The following is a 16,745-nucleotide window of genomic DNA, read 5'->3' as shown; positions in this document are numbered from 1 at the left end:
TGTAGAAAATGCCCCCCATTTTGTGGCCTTCTGGCTCAGTAAAGCATAGCCGTGCACATCTGCTGTAAGCTGCCCCAGAGCTGCAGGATTAATCTATAAGAACATGAAGCAGAATGTAAGAATCCTTCAGACAGCAGGCATAATACAAATGAAGTGTTGTCTCAGTCCGCAGGGCAGGCAGGTGATCCGACCTAAGAAATGTATTGTCTGTGGGCACCGTCTCCATTACTTCTCTCCTATCATTGCAGGTCTCCCGTCATGGCCGGTGGATTATTTGCTGTGGAGAAAAAATGGTTTTGGGAGCTTGGAGGATACGACCCGGGGTTGGAGATATGGGGGGGAGAGCAGTATGAAATTTCTTTTAAGGTGAGTCTTGTCTGTGTGGTTCCCTTCTCTTTCCAGGGCGAGCAGCTTCTCTTTGCAAGGCCAGTGCACATGCTCCTCAATGCTGCTGACACCTGTAATAAGCAACAAACCCTCTGCCTGCCACATTCCCATTTACCAGATAAAGTTGCAGCCCGTGCCCCTTGTAATTAGTCACCCGCCGCGAGCCCCTTTGATGGGGTAGGGACAAGTCGCACCGAACCAGCTCCGTTTATTGTCCTGAAATTAAGATAAAGTGGTGCAGTCATCTGGAGCTGATAGATTAATAACTGAGCTGAAATCACAAGCACAAAAGGCTGGCTGCTGGGAGGGGGCGGATGGGATCTGGGAAATGAAGGATTGCGAGGCTATGGGGGCTAACTAAGCCTATTTATTTTCATGCTGAGCTCATTGCATTGCACAGAACAGTACAGAGAATATCTAGATGGCTATGTTACATATGAGATGAATGGCAGCCTGTGCCTGCAATGGCCTCTGCAGTAAGGCAAGGCTAGCACCGCTAGTGCTTAGAGATACGGAAACGTAAGACCCCCGAGTGCCCTCTCATGTGATTTCTCCTGCACGTGTAACAGATGCACAGCCTAGTGACAGCCACTAATGGGCACAACTACTGTGCATGTCATACAGCTTTTCTTAGACCTGAAGAGTATAACTACAGTAAAACAGCTCTTTGCCGACCACGCAAATTCCTGGCCTTTTTGGGGGTGCTCCTCTCAACGAATAAAAGTATACTGAATGCTGACTTAAGTGTTTAATGGAGTTGGCAGGCGTGTACAACACAGAAATAAACTGAAATAATTAATAATGAAAGATCCAAGAAATAATGTTATTTTCATGTGTCAAATTACTTGTCACCAGCACGGTACATCCTCTCATTCCAAGTTCCCAGCATGTCTTCCCATCTTATTCCTGGTCCACAGAATGGCTCCCCCACTCATTCCTAGTTCCCAGCATGTCTTCCCATCTTATTCCTGGTCCACAGAATGGCTCTCCCACTCATTCCTAGTTCCCAGCATGTCTTCCCATTTTATTCCTGGTCCACAGAATGGCTCTCCCACTCATTCCTAGTTCCCAGCATGTCTTCCCATCTTATTCCTGGTCCACAGAATGGCTCTCCGACTCATTCTTAGTTCCCAGCATGTCTTCCCATCTTATTCCTGGTCCACAGAATGGCTCTCCCACTCATTCCTAGTTCCCAGCATGTCTTCCCATCTTATTCCTGGTCCACAGAATGGCTCTCCCACTCATTCCTAGTTCCCAGCATGTCTTCCCATCTTATTCCTGGTCCACAGAATGGCTCTCCCACTCATTCCTAGTTCCCAGCATGTCTTCCCATCTTATTCCTGGTCCACAGAATGGCTCTCCCACTCATTCCTAGTTTCCAGCATGTCTTCCCATCTTATTCCTGGTCCACAGAATGGCTCTCCCACTCATTCCTAGTTCCCAGCATGTCTTCCCATCTTATTCCTGGTCCACAGAATGGCTCTCCGACTCATTCCTAGTTCCCAGCATGTCTTCCCATTTTATTCCTGGTCCACAGAATGGCTCTCCCACTCATTCCTAGTTCCCAGCATGTCTTCCCATCTTATTCCTGGTCCACAGAATGGCTCTCCCACTCATTCCTAGTTCCCAGCATGTCTTCCCATCTTATTCCTGGTCCACAGAATGGTTCTCCCACTCATTCCTAGTTCCCAGCATGTCTTCCCATCTTATTCCTGGTCCACAGAATGGCTCTCCCACTCATTCCTAGTTCCCAGCATGTCTTCCCATCTTATTCCTGGTCCACAGAATGGCTCTCCCACTCATTCCTAGTTCCCAGCATGTCTTCCCATTTTATTCCTGGTCCACAGAATGGCTCTCCCACTCATTCCTAGTTCCCAGCATGGCTCTGCAACTCATTTCTGGTTCCGATCTAAATCCTGGCATGGCTCATCTATCATCCCTGTTTCCCAGTTTGGTTCTCCATTTTATTCCTGATTCCCAGCATGGCTCTCCAATCTTTTTCCTTGTCCCCATCATGGTTTCCCATCTCATTCTGTGTCCCCAGCAGAGCATCACGTTATTCCTGCTCCTTAGAATAGCTTTCCATCTTACTCTTGGTCCCCAGCATGGCTTCGCATCTCATTCATGGTCCTCAGCATAGCCTCCCATTGTTGGTCCCTATCTCATTCCTGGGAATCAGCTTGGATTATCATTTAATTGTTGACCCTAGCATAGCTCCCAATCTCATTGTTGGTTCCCAGCATAACTTTGCAATTTATTTATGGTCCTCAGCATGGATTAAATCTAATTCCTAGACCCCAGCATGGCACCTCCTCTCTTTTTTGGTACCAAGCATGGCCTTCCCTTATTCTTAGTCTTCAGCTTGCTCCTCTCTCTAGATTTTGGGTGACAACTTTGGTGGAAACAGTGAGGCTGGACCTAAATCAGCGGCAGCATATCAGATACATGATAAACATGGATGGGGCTAATGGACCATTGGAAAATGTACAGTATGCTGTTATATTTTTTCTTGTATTTTGACTGAATCTGCGACACAGATTTGAAAGAAAACTTACATAACCTGAAAGATTAATAGGGACCTATTGAGCCCCTTGTGATCCAGGGCCCTTGTGCAGCTATAACCTCTGTACCCCCTTTTAGGGTCAGATCACAGTTCCTTATTTTTGCTGCAGCAGATTTTGCTGCCTTTTGAACTTAATGGGTAGCGCAATCTGCTACAGCAAATATGCAGCAGAAAATATGCACGTATGATCTGACCCTTAAGGCTAAGTTTCCACATTTTTTTTCTGGCAGTTTTTGGAAAACTGCCACTGCAGTTTTTGAGCCAAAGCCAGAATTGTATTCAAAAGGAATAGGACATATTAAGGAAGGACTTACACTTCTCCTCCCTTATGGATCCACTTCTGACTTTGGCTCAGAAACTGCAGTGGCAGTATTCCAAAAACTGCCAGAAAAAAACAAGTGGAAACTTAGCCTAAAGGGGTTATTCAGCAGTAGTGGAATTTTTCAAAACGTTGGCCACTTAGGTCTATAAAAAAAAAAAAAAAAAAAAAAACACAAACCTTTACTTACCTTCAGCATTCAAGCAGTGCCCTCCAGTCCCCAGCTGCTCTCCTTCTGCTCCAGTGTGTCACACTGCCCCTCTGCAAATTACTGGCTAGGCGGGAAAATTGAAGTCCCACTCCCGCTGAATAACCCCTTTAAATATACTCTTCTCCTCACCATGTTGGTTACCTTTATGTATCTAAAAGTTTCTTTTAATATCCCCTCTGTCTCATCTTCCAAGCTATACATGTTAAGGTCCTTTAACCTTTCCTGGTAATTTTTTTTTCCTGCAGTCAATCTACTAGTTTAGTATCTTCTCTAAACTCTCTTCAATGTATCTATATTCTTCTGGAGATATGGCCTGCAGTACCACGCACAATACTCCACAAAACAACCGATAAGTGAGGTCTCACCAGTGCTCTGTACAGCGGCATGCGCACTTTCCTCTCTACTGCTAATACCTCTCCCTATACACCCAAGTGTTCTGCTGGCATTACCTGCTGCTCTGACATTGTCTGCCTACCTTTTAAGTCTTCTGAAATAATGACCCCGAAATCCCTTTCCTCAGATACTGAGGTTAGGACTGTATCAAATATTCTATATTCTGCCTGATGGTTTTTACACCCCAGGTGCATTATCTTGCACTTATCCAAATTACATTTTAGTTAGTTGCCAGAGTTCTGACCATTCCTCTAGTATACCCAAATTCTTGTCCATTTGGCATATCCCTCCAGTAACACCAACCCTGTTACAAATCTTTGTTTCATCTGCAAAAAGACCAATACCTTACCATCAAGATCTTCTGCAATATCACTGATAAAGATATTAAATAAAATGGATCCCAGTACAGATCCCTGATGTCCCCACTGGTAACAAGACCTTGCTCTGAATATACTTAATTGACTACAACCCTCTGTTGTCTGTCACTCAGCCACTGCCTAATCCACTCAGCAATATGGGAGTCCAAGCTCAATTACTTCAGTTTATTGAAAAGTCTTTTTTGTGGAAAGCATTACAATACTTACTAAAATCTAGATAAGCAATGTCTACTGCACCTCCACTATCTATCACCCAGTCAAAATAATCAATAATATTAGTTTGACATGATCTCCCTGAAGTAAACCCATGAGAATTGAGATGTTTCACAATCATATCCTTTATTAGGGTTTCCATTAATTTCCCCATTGTTAATGTCAGGCTTACTGGCCTGTAGTTGCCCGAATCTTCCTTACGACCTATTTTTTGAATGGGGACAACATTTGTTAATCTTCAATCTTCTGGGACGACTCCTGTTATCAGTGATTGGTTAAACAAGCTTTGCTAGTAAACCACTAAGCTCTTTTAATAACTTTGGGTGTATCCCATCAGGCTCCTGTGACTTCTTTGTCTTTACTTCTTCCTCTGTAAAGACGCATGCATCAAATGATTCTTTTGTCTTCCTCCCTAACTTGAAGTAAAATTATACTGTTGTGTGACAATTCTGCCCAAACAATATGACCATCCTCTCTTTCCTGGTTGTTGTTGAAATATAATATGCTTTTTCTGTAATAGGCGTTATCCCCCCAGGCTTCACTTGTCATGGTAGTTCTGACAGTAAGTCATGAACCAGCAAGCTCAGGATGAACAGTGATGAAGGGTTCTTACTGATAACTAAGAAAGGGGTGTGCTAAAGTACATAAAATTTAGAGGTAAAAAGTGGTTTCTATGGTAAAATACAAATGAACAAGGCAGCATTTGCAGCTGTGATCAATCGGACGTCGTGGAATCCTTGTTTAATGGTTGCAGAATCTTCTCTGACCTTATCCAGTGCATTTCCTTTTATCTGGCAATTGTTTTCTGCATAGAACTGTAATATAGTTTGGAGCTTCACATAACAGTACTAGTGATAATAGTTGTAGTAGTATTACACATGTGAAAGTACAGTCAGTTTCCATGTTTTATTCCTCCTAGGTTTGGATGTGTGGAGGTCGCATGGAGGATGCACCGTGCTCCAGAGTCGGACATATATACCGAAAATATGTGCCATACAAGGTTCCCGCTGGTGTCAGCTTAGCCAGGGTAACTCTTATCTACTCTTTCACACCTATTAGTGGGCATACCTAGGGGTCAATACCCACCGATCATACATTCATGGAGAGAGCTATTTGTGGGGAGCAACTTCAGGGAACTCAGTTTCCCTGCAGCTGCTGTCCAAGAGCAGTCAACAGAATATATTTACTGCTCACAGCTCATGTATTCTGCCAGACGTACCTGCTGATGGCCTTTGTGATAGCATTTCTGCTCTCCATTGACAGAAATAAAACACCAGGGATAACACCTATTGGAAGTTGATATTCAGAAACAGTAGCCCCAGTGTCAGACTGTTATAGACTTTGCTTATATGAAGTGAGGATCTTTTGTTGAATGTTGCTGTATTTTAAACAGATGCTAATCTGTACAAAGATATAGGATCTTTACATACAGGGTTCCAGTTATGACATTTGCAGATTTATTAACATAGCTTTGCAGCCTTACGCACTTTAGGAATGTTTTTTTTCCCTGTTGTACATGAGCACCATCTAGGGGACAAAATGTGAATTTACATTTAAGTGTATTTTCAGGGATCATAACACCAAGTCTTCAGGATATGAGTATCAGGGTGCACAATGATATATCTAATCTTCAAATATATTTTGGCTATGAGTGCAACTAGGTCTCAGGCTGACAGTTATAATGATTTCTAGTAAACCCTAAAAACGTAACTTATGCTATATGACCTAAACCACACTCGGCAGCTGCAGTAAGTGTTACTCACAGACCATCTTCATTTTTTCTTTGTGGTTCTATGGTGTAACACCCTTCTAAATGGTTTCCATCTTCATGCAGAATTTAAAGAGAGTTGCTGAAGTCTGGATGGATGAATATGCGGAGTACATCTACCAGAGGCGTCCAGACTACCGGCATCTTTCTCCAGGCGATGTGGCATCTCAGAAGGAGCTGCGTGCCAAGCTGAATTGTCAGAATTTCAAGTGGTTCATGACCAAGGTGGCCTGGGACTTGCCCAAATTCTACCCTCCTGTGGAGCCTCCTGCAGCTGCCTGGGGAGAGGTAATAGAGCTTTACATCTAGAGGACTGTATTTACTATCAAGTGAGCCCTTATTGCTTATACAGCGATATGTACATCAGGGAATGATTATTCATCAAGGTAAATCGCACATGGTTGGAGAATACACTAGTAAGGAAGAGAGAACAGTAATTATTTTTATCTCCGTTTTTGTAGTGTCCTTAAGACGCTCATAGAGTTACAAAGAGAAAGTGATTCCACTTCACACACAAACCCACATGTGAATATACATACATGCTGTATAAGGGAGAGCTGGGTGGCTGTTTAGCCTCACCCTGCTAAATGCCCCTTAAAGGGGTACTCCAGTGGAAAACAATTTTTTTCATATTAACTGGTGCCAGAAGGTTAAACACATTTGTAAATTACTTCTATTAACATTTTTTAATCCTTCCAGTACTTATCAGCTGCTGTATGCTCCAGAGGAAGTTGAATAGTTCTTTTCTGTCTGACCACAGTGCTCTCTGCTGACACCTCTGTCCATGTCAGGAACTGTCCAACGCAGGATAGGTTTGCTATGGGGAATTGCTAGTACTCTGGACAGTTCCTGACACAGACAGAGGTGTCAGCAGAGAGCACTGTGGTCAGACTGAAAAGAACAACTCAACTTCCTCTGTAGTATACAGCATCTGATAAGTACTGGAAGGATTAAGATTTTTTAATAGAGGTAATTTACAAATCTGTTTAACTTTCTGGCACCAGTTGATGTGAAAGAAAAAATTGTTTTCCACCAGAGTACCAGGGGTACTCTGGCGCTTAGACATCTTATCCCCTATCCAAAGGATAAGGGATAAGATGCCTGATCGTGGGGGGCACGCCCCCTCCCATAGGCTTGCATTGAGCGGGCGGAGCATGAAGTCACACGGGGGCGGAGGCGTGATGTCACACGCCGACGGCCCTGTGGTCGCCGGTAATCAGACCCGGAGCGAACATGCTCCGGGGACTGATTATAAACGGGGTGCGGTGTGCAAGATCACGGGGGTCCCCAGCGGTGGGACCCCCGTGATCAGGCATCTTATCCCCTATCCTTTGGATAGGGGATAAGATGTCTAAGTGCCGGAGTACCCCTTTAAGCAATAAGGGCTGGAGTGTTGCAATATATCTTATTAACAGAAAGCTGCCTCTTCCTTATGTTCCAAGGGTTTGTAGTTGCCTTTTTCCTCCTCAGACTTTCAATAAATGTTCATAAACCTCCATGTACATTCAGCCAAGCTTGTGGTGACCTTTTGTATAGGAAAGTGTAGTCTGCTATACTTATCAATACAGAACAAAGAACTGTAGCATGATGTGAACAAAGCCTTACATCACACAGATGAGAGCCTGTCCGAGCAAGTATAGAGACAAACATGTTCATTTATAGGAATTCAATATGTAAAGGGAAAGCAGCCTAAAAAGTGCAGGTTAGAGATAAAAATTCAGGCCGATAGGCAAAGAAAAATGTAAAACAGGTTGTCGGCTGGACCTGAAGTGACTATTGTTACATGGACAATTGTTTGTTGAGTCCAGCACAAAACCAACACGTGAGGAAGATTCCACAACGTCCCCATATACCAGTGGTCTCCAACCTGCGGACCTCCAGATGTTGCAAAACTACAACTCCCAGCATGCCCGGACAGCCAACGGCTGTCCGGGCATGCTGGGAATTGTAGTTTTGCAACAAGGAGGTCCGCAGGTTGAAGACCACTGCCATATACTATCCCTACATTCTCAGATGGTGTTCTGCCGTTTTTTTCTTTTATAGCACCTCCCTGGTGCTAGCACCTCAGAGGGATTGTTACACTTTAAAGGGTACCTCTCATCAAAAAAAACTTTTGATATATTATAGATTAATGGATGCAGAATAACTTTACAATTGCATGTTATTAAAAAAATATGCTTCTTTCTATTTAATTTTCCACTTTGAAGAAATGACCACTAGGGGTCTCCCTACCAGTCCTGGCAGCAAGCATTTCAGACTCATGCTGGAGTCCTAAACACTACGAGCTGCCAGCCTGCTTTGTTCACAAAGGAGAACACTCAGAGCTGCCAGCTTGCTTTGTTCACAGCCTGTTTGGCTGTGAACAAAGCAGGCTGGCAGCTCTGAGTGTTTAGGACTCCAGCATGAGCCAGAAATGCTTGCTGACAGGACTGATCGGGAAAAATACAATAGAAAGAAGCATATTTTTCATTAACATGCTATTGGAAAGTTATTCAACATTCATTAATCTAAAATATATCAAAAGTTTATTTGATGAGAGGTCCCCTTTAATATTCCATGACCTTTGGTAACAAGTATATTTCATTTACATATCTGACTCCCTGTTTTCCTTGTACAGATTCAAAACAAGAAGATCGGCCTGTGTGTAGACACTAAGCACGGGTCTATGGGGTCTGAGCTGCGTCTGGACACCTGCACCAAGGGACGAAAGGCTGATGCATGGAGCAGTCAGCAGGTAACCACAATGATGGGCACCCATCTGCACAGTGTCTCTGAATGGTGGCTGTGTGTAAGGACACTGAAATGTTATGTCTTTTAGGTGTTCACCTTGGGCTGGAGGGAGGACATTCGCCCCGGAGACCCCCTGCATACAAAAAAGGTTTGCTTTGATGCTATATCTCACACGAGTCCCATCACACTCTTTGATTGCCATGGGATGAAGGGGAACCAGCTGTGGAAGTATAGAAAGGTGAGTGTCTACCTTATATAATATTCTTTATTACCTCCTACATTGTAATAATACTAAAGGGTAAAGGGTTTAAGTGGTGTTAATGCACTCACAAAACTCTCTGAATAACTTAGGTTATTTACTCTGGCTGATGGAGGAATTGTATAAAGGTACGTTCACACGCACTGATTTTTTTAGCGGGTTTTCCGCTGCGTATTTGAAAGTGGGCGGGCTCTTCTCGGCTGTCCGCAGCAGATTTTCCGGCGCGGAATTTACGCTGCGGAAAATCCGCCACAGTCCCTACTGACTTCAATGGGGCTTGCGGCGGATTTTCCGCAGTATACATTCGGCTGCGGACAGCCGAGAAGAGCCCGCCCACTTTCAAATACCCAGCGGGAAACCCGCTAAAAAATTCGCCCGTGTGAACGTACCCTTAGGCAGAGTTCTAGAAAAGGTGATCTAGAATTGTTAAGTCAGTAGAGTTGGCCAGTCCTCGGCAACATTTGACACTGCAGCTATTGTATATACTAAGGGGGAGATTTATCAAAACCTGTCCAGAGGTAAAGTTGCTGAGTTGCCCATAGCAACCAATCAGATCGCTTCTTTCATTTTTACAATGGCCTCTGAAAAATGAAAGCATCTGATTGGTTGCTATGGGCAACTCAGCCACTTTTTCTTTGGACAGGTTTTGATAAATCTCCCCCTTAGTGCCCAGTGCTAAAAACTAATGACATGGGAAGTGTGTGGGGGCAAGAACTGTGCCCGTACCATCCACAGCTGATGTTAGCTGATCCCACCTGTTTAACCCTTCAGGTGCTAGGGACACTAAGCAGTTATTAACGATAGGAGGCTCCTTGCCAGATTACTTTTTCTTGTTTATTCCACCGCTCATTAAAGGAGAAAAGCAGCAGAAAACTTTTAACATTCCCTGTGCCCGGGCTGCAAAAAAAAAAAGAACTTTAACTTACCTAACTCAACTATGTTTCCCCGTTGCGGCGATATCAGCATCCCGTTCCTCCAGCGCTGCTTGGGTCTCTGCTTCTTAGGTTCGGAACATCACACTGCACTGAGCGTATCGCCTGCCGCAGCGATGTCCCACCTCGGCCAGTGATGTAAGGTGCCTGGGCAGCAGGGAGAAGGCGAGACCCTTACATGACAGTGCTTAGTGTCCCAGCACCTTAAGGGTTAAACAGGTGGGATCAGATAACATCAGCTGTGGATGGTACGGGCACAGTTCTTGCCCCCACACCATTCTCATGTCATTTGTTCCAGCACTGGGCACTAAGTATATACAATAGTGAGTGTCAAATGTTGCAGAGGACTGGTCAACTATACTGACTTAACAATTCTAGATCACCTTTTCTAGAACTTTGCCTTATAAAATTCCTCCATCAGCCAGAGTAAATACCCTAAGGCGTTAATATGTCATTTATTCCACACGGTGAACAGTGAAAAACTAAAAAAAATATTGTGAAAGTTGTTTTTTCTTAGCTATAATAGTTAATATGTACCCCACAATGTTGCTTATATAAAATACAACTCATCCTGAAAGAAAGGGGTTATTCAGTGTTTTGCAAAGGTTCATAGTCCTGCACGAAACGCGTGGAAACTGAGTTCCTGCACTTTTTCAAAAGCAGGAACATCATACCCATTAGCAGGAGTCCAGCCCTTGAGTGGAAATCATGGGTGAGTTCCCTCACTTTTTTTTTCCAGGACATGACCCCTGTTCATACCCTATTGGGAATAAATACAAAAAAATATATACTTACCTACTCCCCCCTTCATCAATGTTTAGTTTGCCTCTCTCCGGTCCCCAGATTTCTGTCTTCTTTCTGCTTCTGAGACAAGCACTCGATGCAGGATCTGCTGGTTCAGTCAATCGCTGGCCTAGATGGGACACGGCTGGTGCCAGTCATTGGCGTAGCATGCAGGTCTGAGAAGCAGAAATAAGACAAAAGGCCAGCTGGAGCTTCTTGGGATGTAGGCAAGTATAGGATTTTTTTTGGCCCAAACAGGATAGGAATTTTTGCAAGGATAACCCCTTTAAACAGGTAATCAATTTCCAACCATTTTAACTGACAATAACTTTATCACAGAGTGCCCTTCCCCAACAGTGCCACCTCAGCATTATATCATGCCCATCAGTATAAATGAGTTGTTGTGTATGGGTACGTTCACACTATGGAATTTCCATGCTGAATTTTCCCAAGTAGATTTAGTGTGGAATCCGCATGCAGCAGCCTCCCAATGATCACAATGGGAGGCAGTGGCTCGATGCACACTGCAGAAGCTCCCCTTACAGAACTTCTGACGAGTAATTAATTCTGCCTTAATAATGAAAGTGTTCACTCTTTTGGAGGAATCCACCCAGAACAGCACTATAGTCTATAGACCGGTGGTCTTCAACCTGCGGACCTCCAGATGTTGCAAAACTACAACTCCCAGTATGCTGGGAGTTTTAGTTTTGCAACATCTGGAGGTGCGCAGGTTGAAGACCACTGGTCTATAGGACTATAGACTGCCCGGACATTAAAGGGTTACTCAGGCATCTGCACAATTGAGCAACATGATAGCCTTGCTGTAGATCGCTGTCAGATGGGAATCCTGGCGGCTTATTTGGGGGTGTAAACATGAACATCCGTGGGAGTGGAGTGGGAATTAAAGGGGTACTCCAGTGAAAACCTTTTTTCTTTTAAATCAACTGGTGGCAGAAAGTTAAACATATTTGTAAATGACTTCTATTAAAAAATCTTAATCCTTCCAGTACTTATTAGCTGCTGAATTCTACAGAGGAAATTCCTTTCTTTTTGGAACACTGATGACATCACGAGCATAGTGCTCTCTGCTGACATCTCTGTCCATTTTAGCAACCGTGCATAGCAGATATATGCTAAGGACAGCATGGTGGCTTAGTGGTTAGCACTGCTGCCTTGCAGTGCTGGGGCCTTGGGTTCAAACCCCACTAAGGACAACAATAAATAAATAAAGACTTATTATTATAATAATGTCAGCAGAGAGCACTGTGCTCGTGATGTCATCAGAGAGCATTCCAAAAAGAAAATAATTTCCTCTGTAGTATTCAGCAGCTAATAAGTACATGAAGGATTAAGATTTTTTAATAGAAGTAATTTACAAACCTGTTTAACTTTCCGGAGCCAGTTGATTTAAAAGAAAAAGGGTTTTCACCAGAGTACCCCTTTAACAATGGACAAGTACTATGGTAATTTGGGGCAGGTATAAGATTTGCTGAATGGGAACAAAACATCTGGCTGAGCACTCAGATTTGCTGGGGGTGATAGCAGTAAAACAGAGGGGATGATGGTAAGAACATGGCAGTATGTATTTGACTTTGTATTTGAAATTTTTTGCGAAGTGCCGTTTCCAGAGGAAGCACTCAGACGGATCCCTCCAAGGAACAGCCCAGGATAAAAGCAGCGCACAATACTTCAAAGGTAAAATGGTTTATTTACCCGGCATGCAACGTGTTTCGCTGGACAACCAGCTTCATCAGGCATGTGATGTGATGAAGCTGGTTGTCCAGCGAAAACCCGTTGCAGGCCGGGTAAATAAACCATTTTACCTTTGAAGTCTTGTGCGCTGCTTTTATCCTGGGCTGTTCCTTGGAGGGATTCGTCTGAGTGCTTCACCTGTGTTGCCAGGAGCGGCTGCCGATCTTCGCCCGTTGAAGGGTTATCCTACGCTTTCACCATAGTTGTACTTGGTCGCAGTACAACTATATTTGTTGAGCATTTTTGCTTGTTTTCCATCTCCTCTTTACAATACGTTATCACACTAGGAGCGCTCTCCTTGTCTGTATTGGCTGTTTAAGGTTCCAGAGGAAGACTGCTGAACTTTGCTAGTGTGAATAATACCCTAATACAGGGCAGGTTCTCCAGAGCGCTAGAGACCCTCTTTGCAGCCCCCTTCATGTTCTATATGTGACAGGCCTTATTCCACTATTATATTTTTCTGCTTCCAGGACAAGTCCATCTATCACCCCATCTCAAACAGCTGTATGGAAGGCAGCGAGTCCGACCGCAAAATCTTCATGAATCTCTGCAATCCCAGCTCCCCGACACAGCAATGGACTTTTGAAAACACCAACCTCACAGTCTTAGAGACCTTCAACCGAGACCGAGGCTTATAACAGCGGAGGAGAAGAAAGGATTATACATATATAAATAGGAATATATATATATTTTAAATCTATATTTTTTACTGTCGGGTCAGATAACATTTTCCTTTCGGAAGGAAGATGTATTTTTTATTGTTTTCTGTTTTTATTTTTTCCATTTCTGTGTGGGGAAAGAAAAAAATCTATGATGGGAGACGATGAATGTGTAAATGGGAGCCGAGTTATTTCTCAATGATGCTGTCAATAAATTTTGGGGAAAAACTGGTCAAAACGAAGGCAAAAAATCCTAACATGCTGTGAGTTGTAGTTTTGCAACAACTGGAGACCCACAGGTTGGAGACCACAGCACTAGATTTTAGAAGTCTTTCCCATATGTTGTCCATAGCAACCAATCAGATTCCAGCTTTCACATCCAGTTTACAGGAATAAACAAGTAATTTGATTGGTCGCTATAGATGACATCATCATTTTTTCCCCCGCATTGGTTTATATACAGGATCTGATATAGCAGATGCTGTGGTAAAGTAATAGCCGCCGGTTCATTTGCTTTATTGCTTTAGGTTACAGCGGGTTCTGGCAACCTGCAGCTTTGTCGGCAGCTGGGAAGTCGCACCGCTCTGCAGGCATGCTGGTTGTTGTAGTTCTACAACAGTTGTCTACTTAGTGTTTGTGGATGCCTTAGTTTTACAGATTTTTGGGCTGCAAATAATGGGCAAAATGGCTGCTAGAACAGATCATCTCTTGTATAGCACACAACCTTGGGATTGGACCTCAGCTTGAGTGTTTTTTTTTTAACAAATATTATGCCCAGCCCTTTTGCAGGACAGCTCTCTGATGGGACGTTCCTGCCAACAGTATCGTAGATCTGAGCTTTTAACTTAAAGGACAACTGTAGTGGTACCGTTTTACATATGCCCGTGCCCGGGCCTCAAAAATAAACAAAATAAACTCATACATACCTTCCTACGAGCCCCCGTTGGTCCGGCACAGGCCTCACGGTGCGGCAGTGCTGACGTCATTCCACTTCCTGGGGACGGGGACGCCGCAGAGCCGTTGGCGTATCGCCAGCCGTAGCGATGTCCCGCCCCGGCTGGTGATAGGCTGAGCCCATTGTCATGTAAGGAGCTCTGGACGGCTTCTTACATGACAGTGGGCTCAGCCTATCACAGGCCGGGGCGGGACATCCCTACGGCCGGTGATACGCCGACGGCTCTGCAGCGTCCCCGTCCCCAGGAGGTGGAATGACGTCAGCACTGCCGGACCGTGAGGCCTGTGCCGGACCAACGGGGGCTCGTAGGAAGGTATGTATGAGTTTATTTTGTTTATTTTTGAGGCCCGGGCACGGGCATATGTAAAACTGTACCACTGCAGTTGTCCTTTAATATCCAGAAGAAAAAGAAACACATAAAACAGTGCACACCCATAATAGGTATATATCAAAAAATTCCTTTTATTTATACATATATCAAAAAGACAGACAGGATCATTAAAACACTTAAAAAGGCCAAAATCAGCCAAGACCACAAAACGGGGTGAGCCCCCTCAACAAGGGAACCCCACCCAGGGCACCTGCCTATTACAATACGTCAATAACGTCGCTATGGTATACACATAAGCTGCCACATAGTAGTATATTCATCTCAACAGCCCATATACAACCTGTATTCTCATGTAGCATAAGTATAATAAGATGACACAGGACGATCAATGGAGGAGTACTCCTACATGAGAATACAGGTTGTATATGGGCTATTGAGATGAATATACTACTATGTGGCAGCTATTGACGACGTTATTGACGTATTGTAATAGGCAGGTGCCCTGGGTGGGGTTCCCTTGTTCAGAGGGCTCACCCCGTTTTGTGCTCTTGGCTGTTTTTGGCCTTTTTAAGTGGTTTTTAATGATCCTGTCTGTCTTTTTGATATATGTAGATATAAAAGGAATTTTTTGATATATACCTAATATGGGTGTGCGCTGTTTTACGTGTTTCTTTTTCTTCTGGATATTGTGTTCTATTTGATACGTAGAGCAGCACCCCTTTTTCTAATAGATGTTGCTGAGCCCGCTCATACTTTAGTGGTCTGAGCTTTTAACTTGGCACGGAGAATAGGAGGTTGTGCTCTCCTGCCCCCTTTTTTTTTTCTTTTTGAGCAAAACTTGGCTTAGTCCAAAATCAAATAATAATCTTATTAAAGGGGATATCCAGGATGTGAAAAACATGGCTGCTTTCTTCCAACAATAGCACCGCATGTCGTCCGGTTGTGTTTGTTGCTGCAACTCTGCTCCATTCACTTCGGTAAGCTGCAATACCAGACACAAACTGAGGACAAGAGTGATGCTGTTTCTGGAAGAAAGCGGCCATGTTTTTCTCATCCTCTTCAACAGGTGTCTCAAACTGGCGGGCCGACAGATGTTGCAAAACTTCAACTCCCAGCATGCCCGGACAGCCTTTGGCTGTCCGGGCATGCTGGGAGTTGAAGTTTTGCAACATCTGGAGGGCTACTAGCTTGAGACCCCCTGCTCTACAACTATTTTAGTTCTCATTGCTAATTCAATAGTGGATTGTGCAACTCTTTAGGGACGGGGTTTACATAAGTAGAGCACAGTATGGAAGGTTTCCCTTATGTTTTATGGGGGCATCCATCATATGTGAGCGGCATCTCTACAGCTATAGATGGACCGCTATGAAAATGTCTTCACAGCATCTACAAAGTGAACAGTTTAAAGCTCCTTTTTGGAGTACGCTTTCCCTCAGTGTGTAGGCAGCTGATCCAATAAAGGGGTTGTCTTGGCAAAAACAACCCAATTGTAGTTGGTCACTGCAGGTCTGACTTTTGTATTGTCTGTTTTGGTAGTGTTGAATCACTGATATGATATTATGAGTTCCTTTCTATTTAACAGGGTGCCTCCAGCTGTTGCAAAACTTTGGCTGTCCGGGCATGCTGGCAGTTGTAGTTTTGCAACAGCTGGAGGCACCCCTGGTTGGGAAATATTGCCATTTGGGGACCCCCATCATGGACAACTCCCCCTTTTAACACATTCTAACTCATTTAGGTGGGATCCACTGGATTTGCTACCCATTGGGAAGAAGGTGTATCCCTAATAGGAGTTCTCCTTTAAATGCAGTATCATTGGAGTGACCAGTTTGAAAGAGCAAAACGCTAAACTTGAACTATTACTAGTGCCTTGCAGGACAAGAGGAAAGCGGACTTAAGTGGAACGTGGCGATTGTGCAATTTGTTTTCTCACCTTTTTACCTCTTTGTAACCCACAAGCCATTTGTGTGATTGCGTTTTACTGACCAAATGAATGAGTGCGGCGTTGTATATGCATGTCATAGCGATGGGGTACAGTCTTTATCCCTTTGTGCCCTAATAGAAGGGGTTACAGTAGGTTACCTGGACAGATACTATCCAAGCCTCCATTATTCCC

At 43.9% G+C, this 16,745-nt stretch overlaps 1 protein-coding gene across 3 annotated transcripts in view; it reads left to right on the top strand.

The window, feature by feature from the left end:
* The window catches only part of GALNT10 (polypeptide N-acetylgalactosaminyltransferase 10), a 211,708-nt gene extending 197,470 nt beyond the window's left edge, over positions 1-14,238 (top strand). For all 3 annotated transcript variants that reach the window (XM_056516826.1, XM_056516828.1, XM_056516827.1), the window contains exons 7-12: positions 249-366; positions 5,383-5,490; positions 6,298-6,519; positions 8,849-8,965; positions 9,050-9,199; positions 13,158-14,238. In XM_056516826.1, the coding sequence (XP_056372801.1) occupies positions 249-366; positions 5,383-5,490; positions 6,298-6,519; positions 8,849-8,965; positions 9,050-9,199; positions 13,158-13,325 (883 nt within the window). In that variant the 3' untranslated portion in view covers positions 13,326-14,238. The remainder of the gene's footprint in view (positions 1-248; positions 367-5,382; positions 5,491-6,297; positions 6,520-8,848; positions 8,966-9,049; positions 9,200-13,157) is intronic.
* Positions 14,239-16,745: the final 2,507 nt, after the last annotated feature.

This window comes from Hyla sarda, chromosome 4 (genome assembly GCF_029499605.1).
Source record: "Hyla sarda isolate aHylSar1 chromosome 4, aHylSar1.hap1, whole genome shotgun sequence".
Taxonomy (NCBI): domain Eukaryota; kingdom Metazoa; phylum Chordata; class Amphibia; order Anura; family Hylidae; genus Hyla; species Hyla sarda.
The sequence above is the reverse complement of the archived record's forward strand: the minus strand, read 5'-3'. Positions and strand labels throughout refer to the sequence as shown.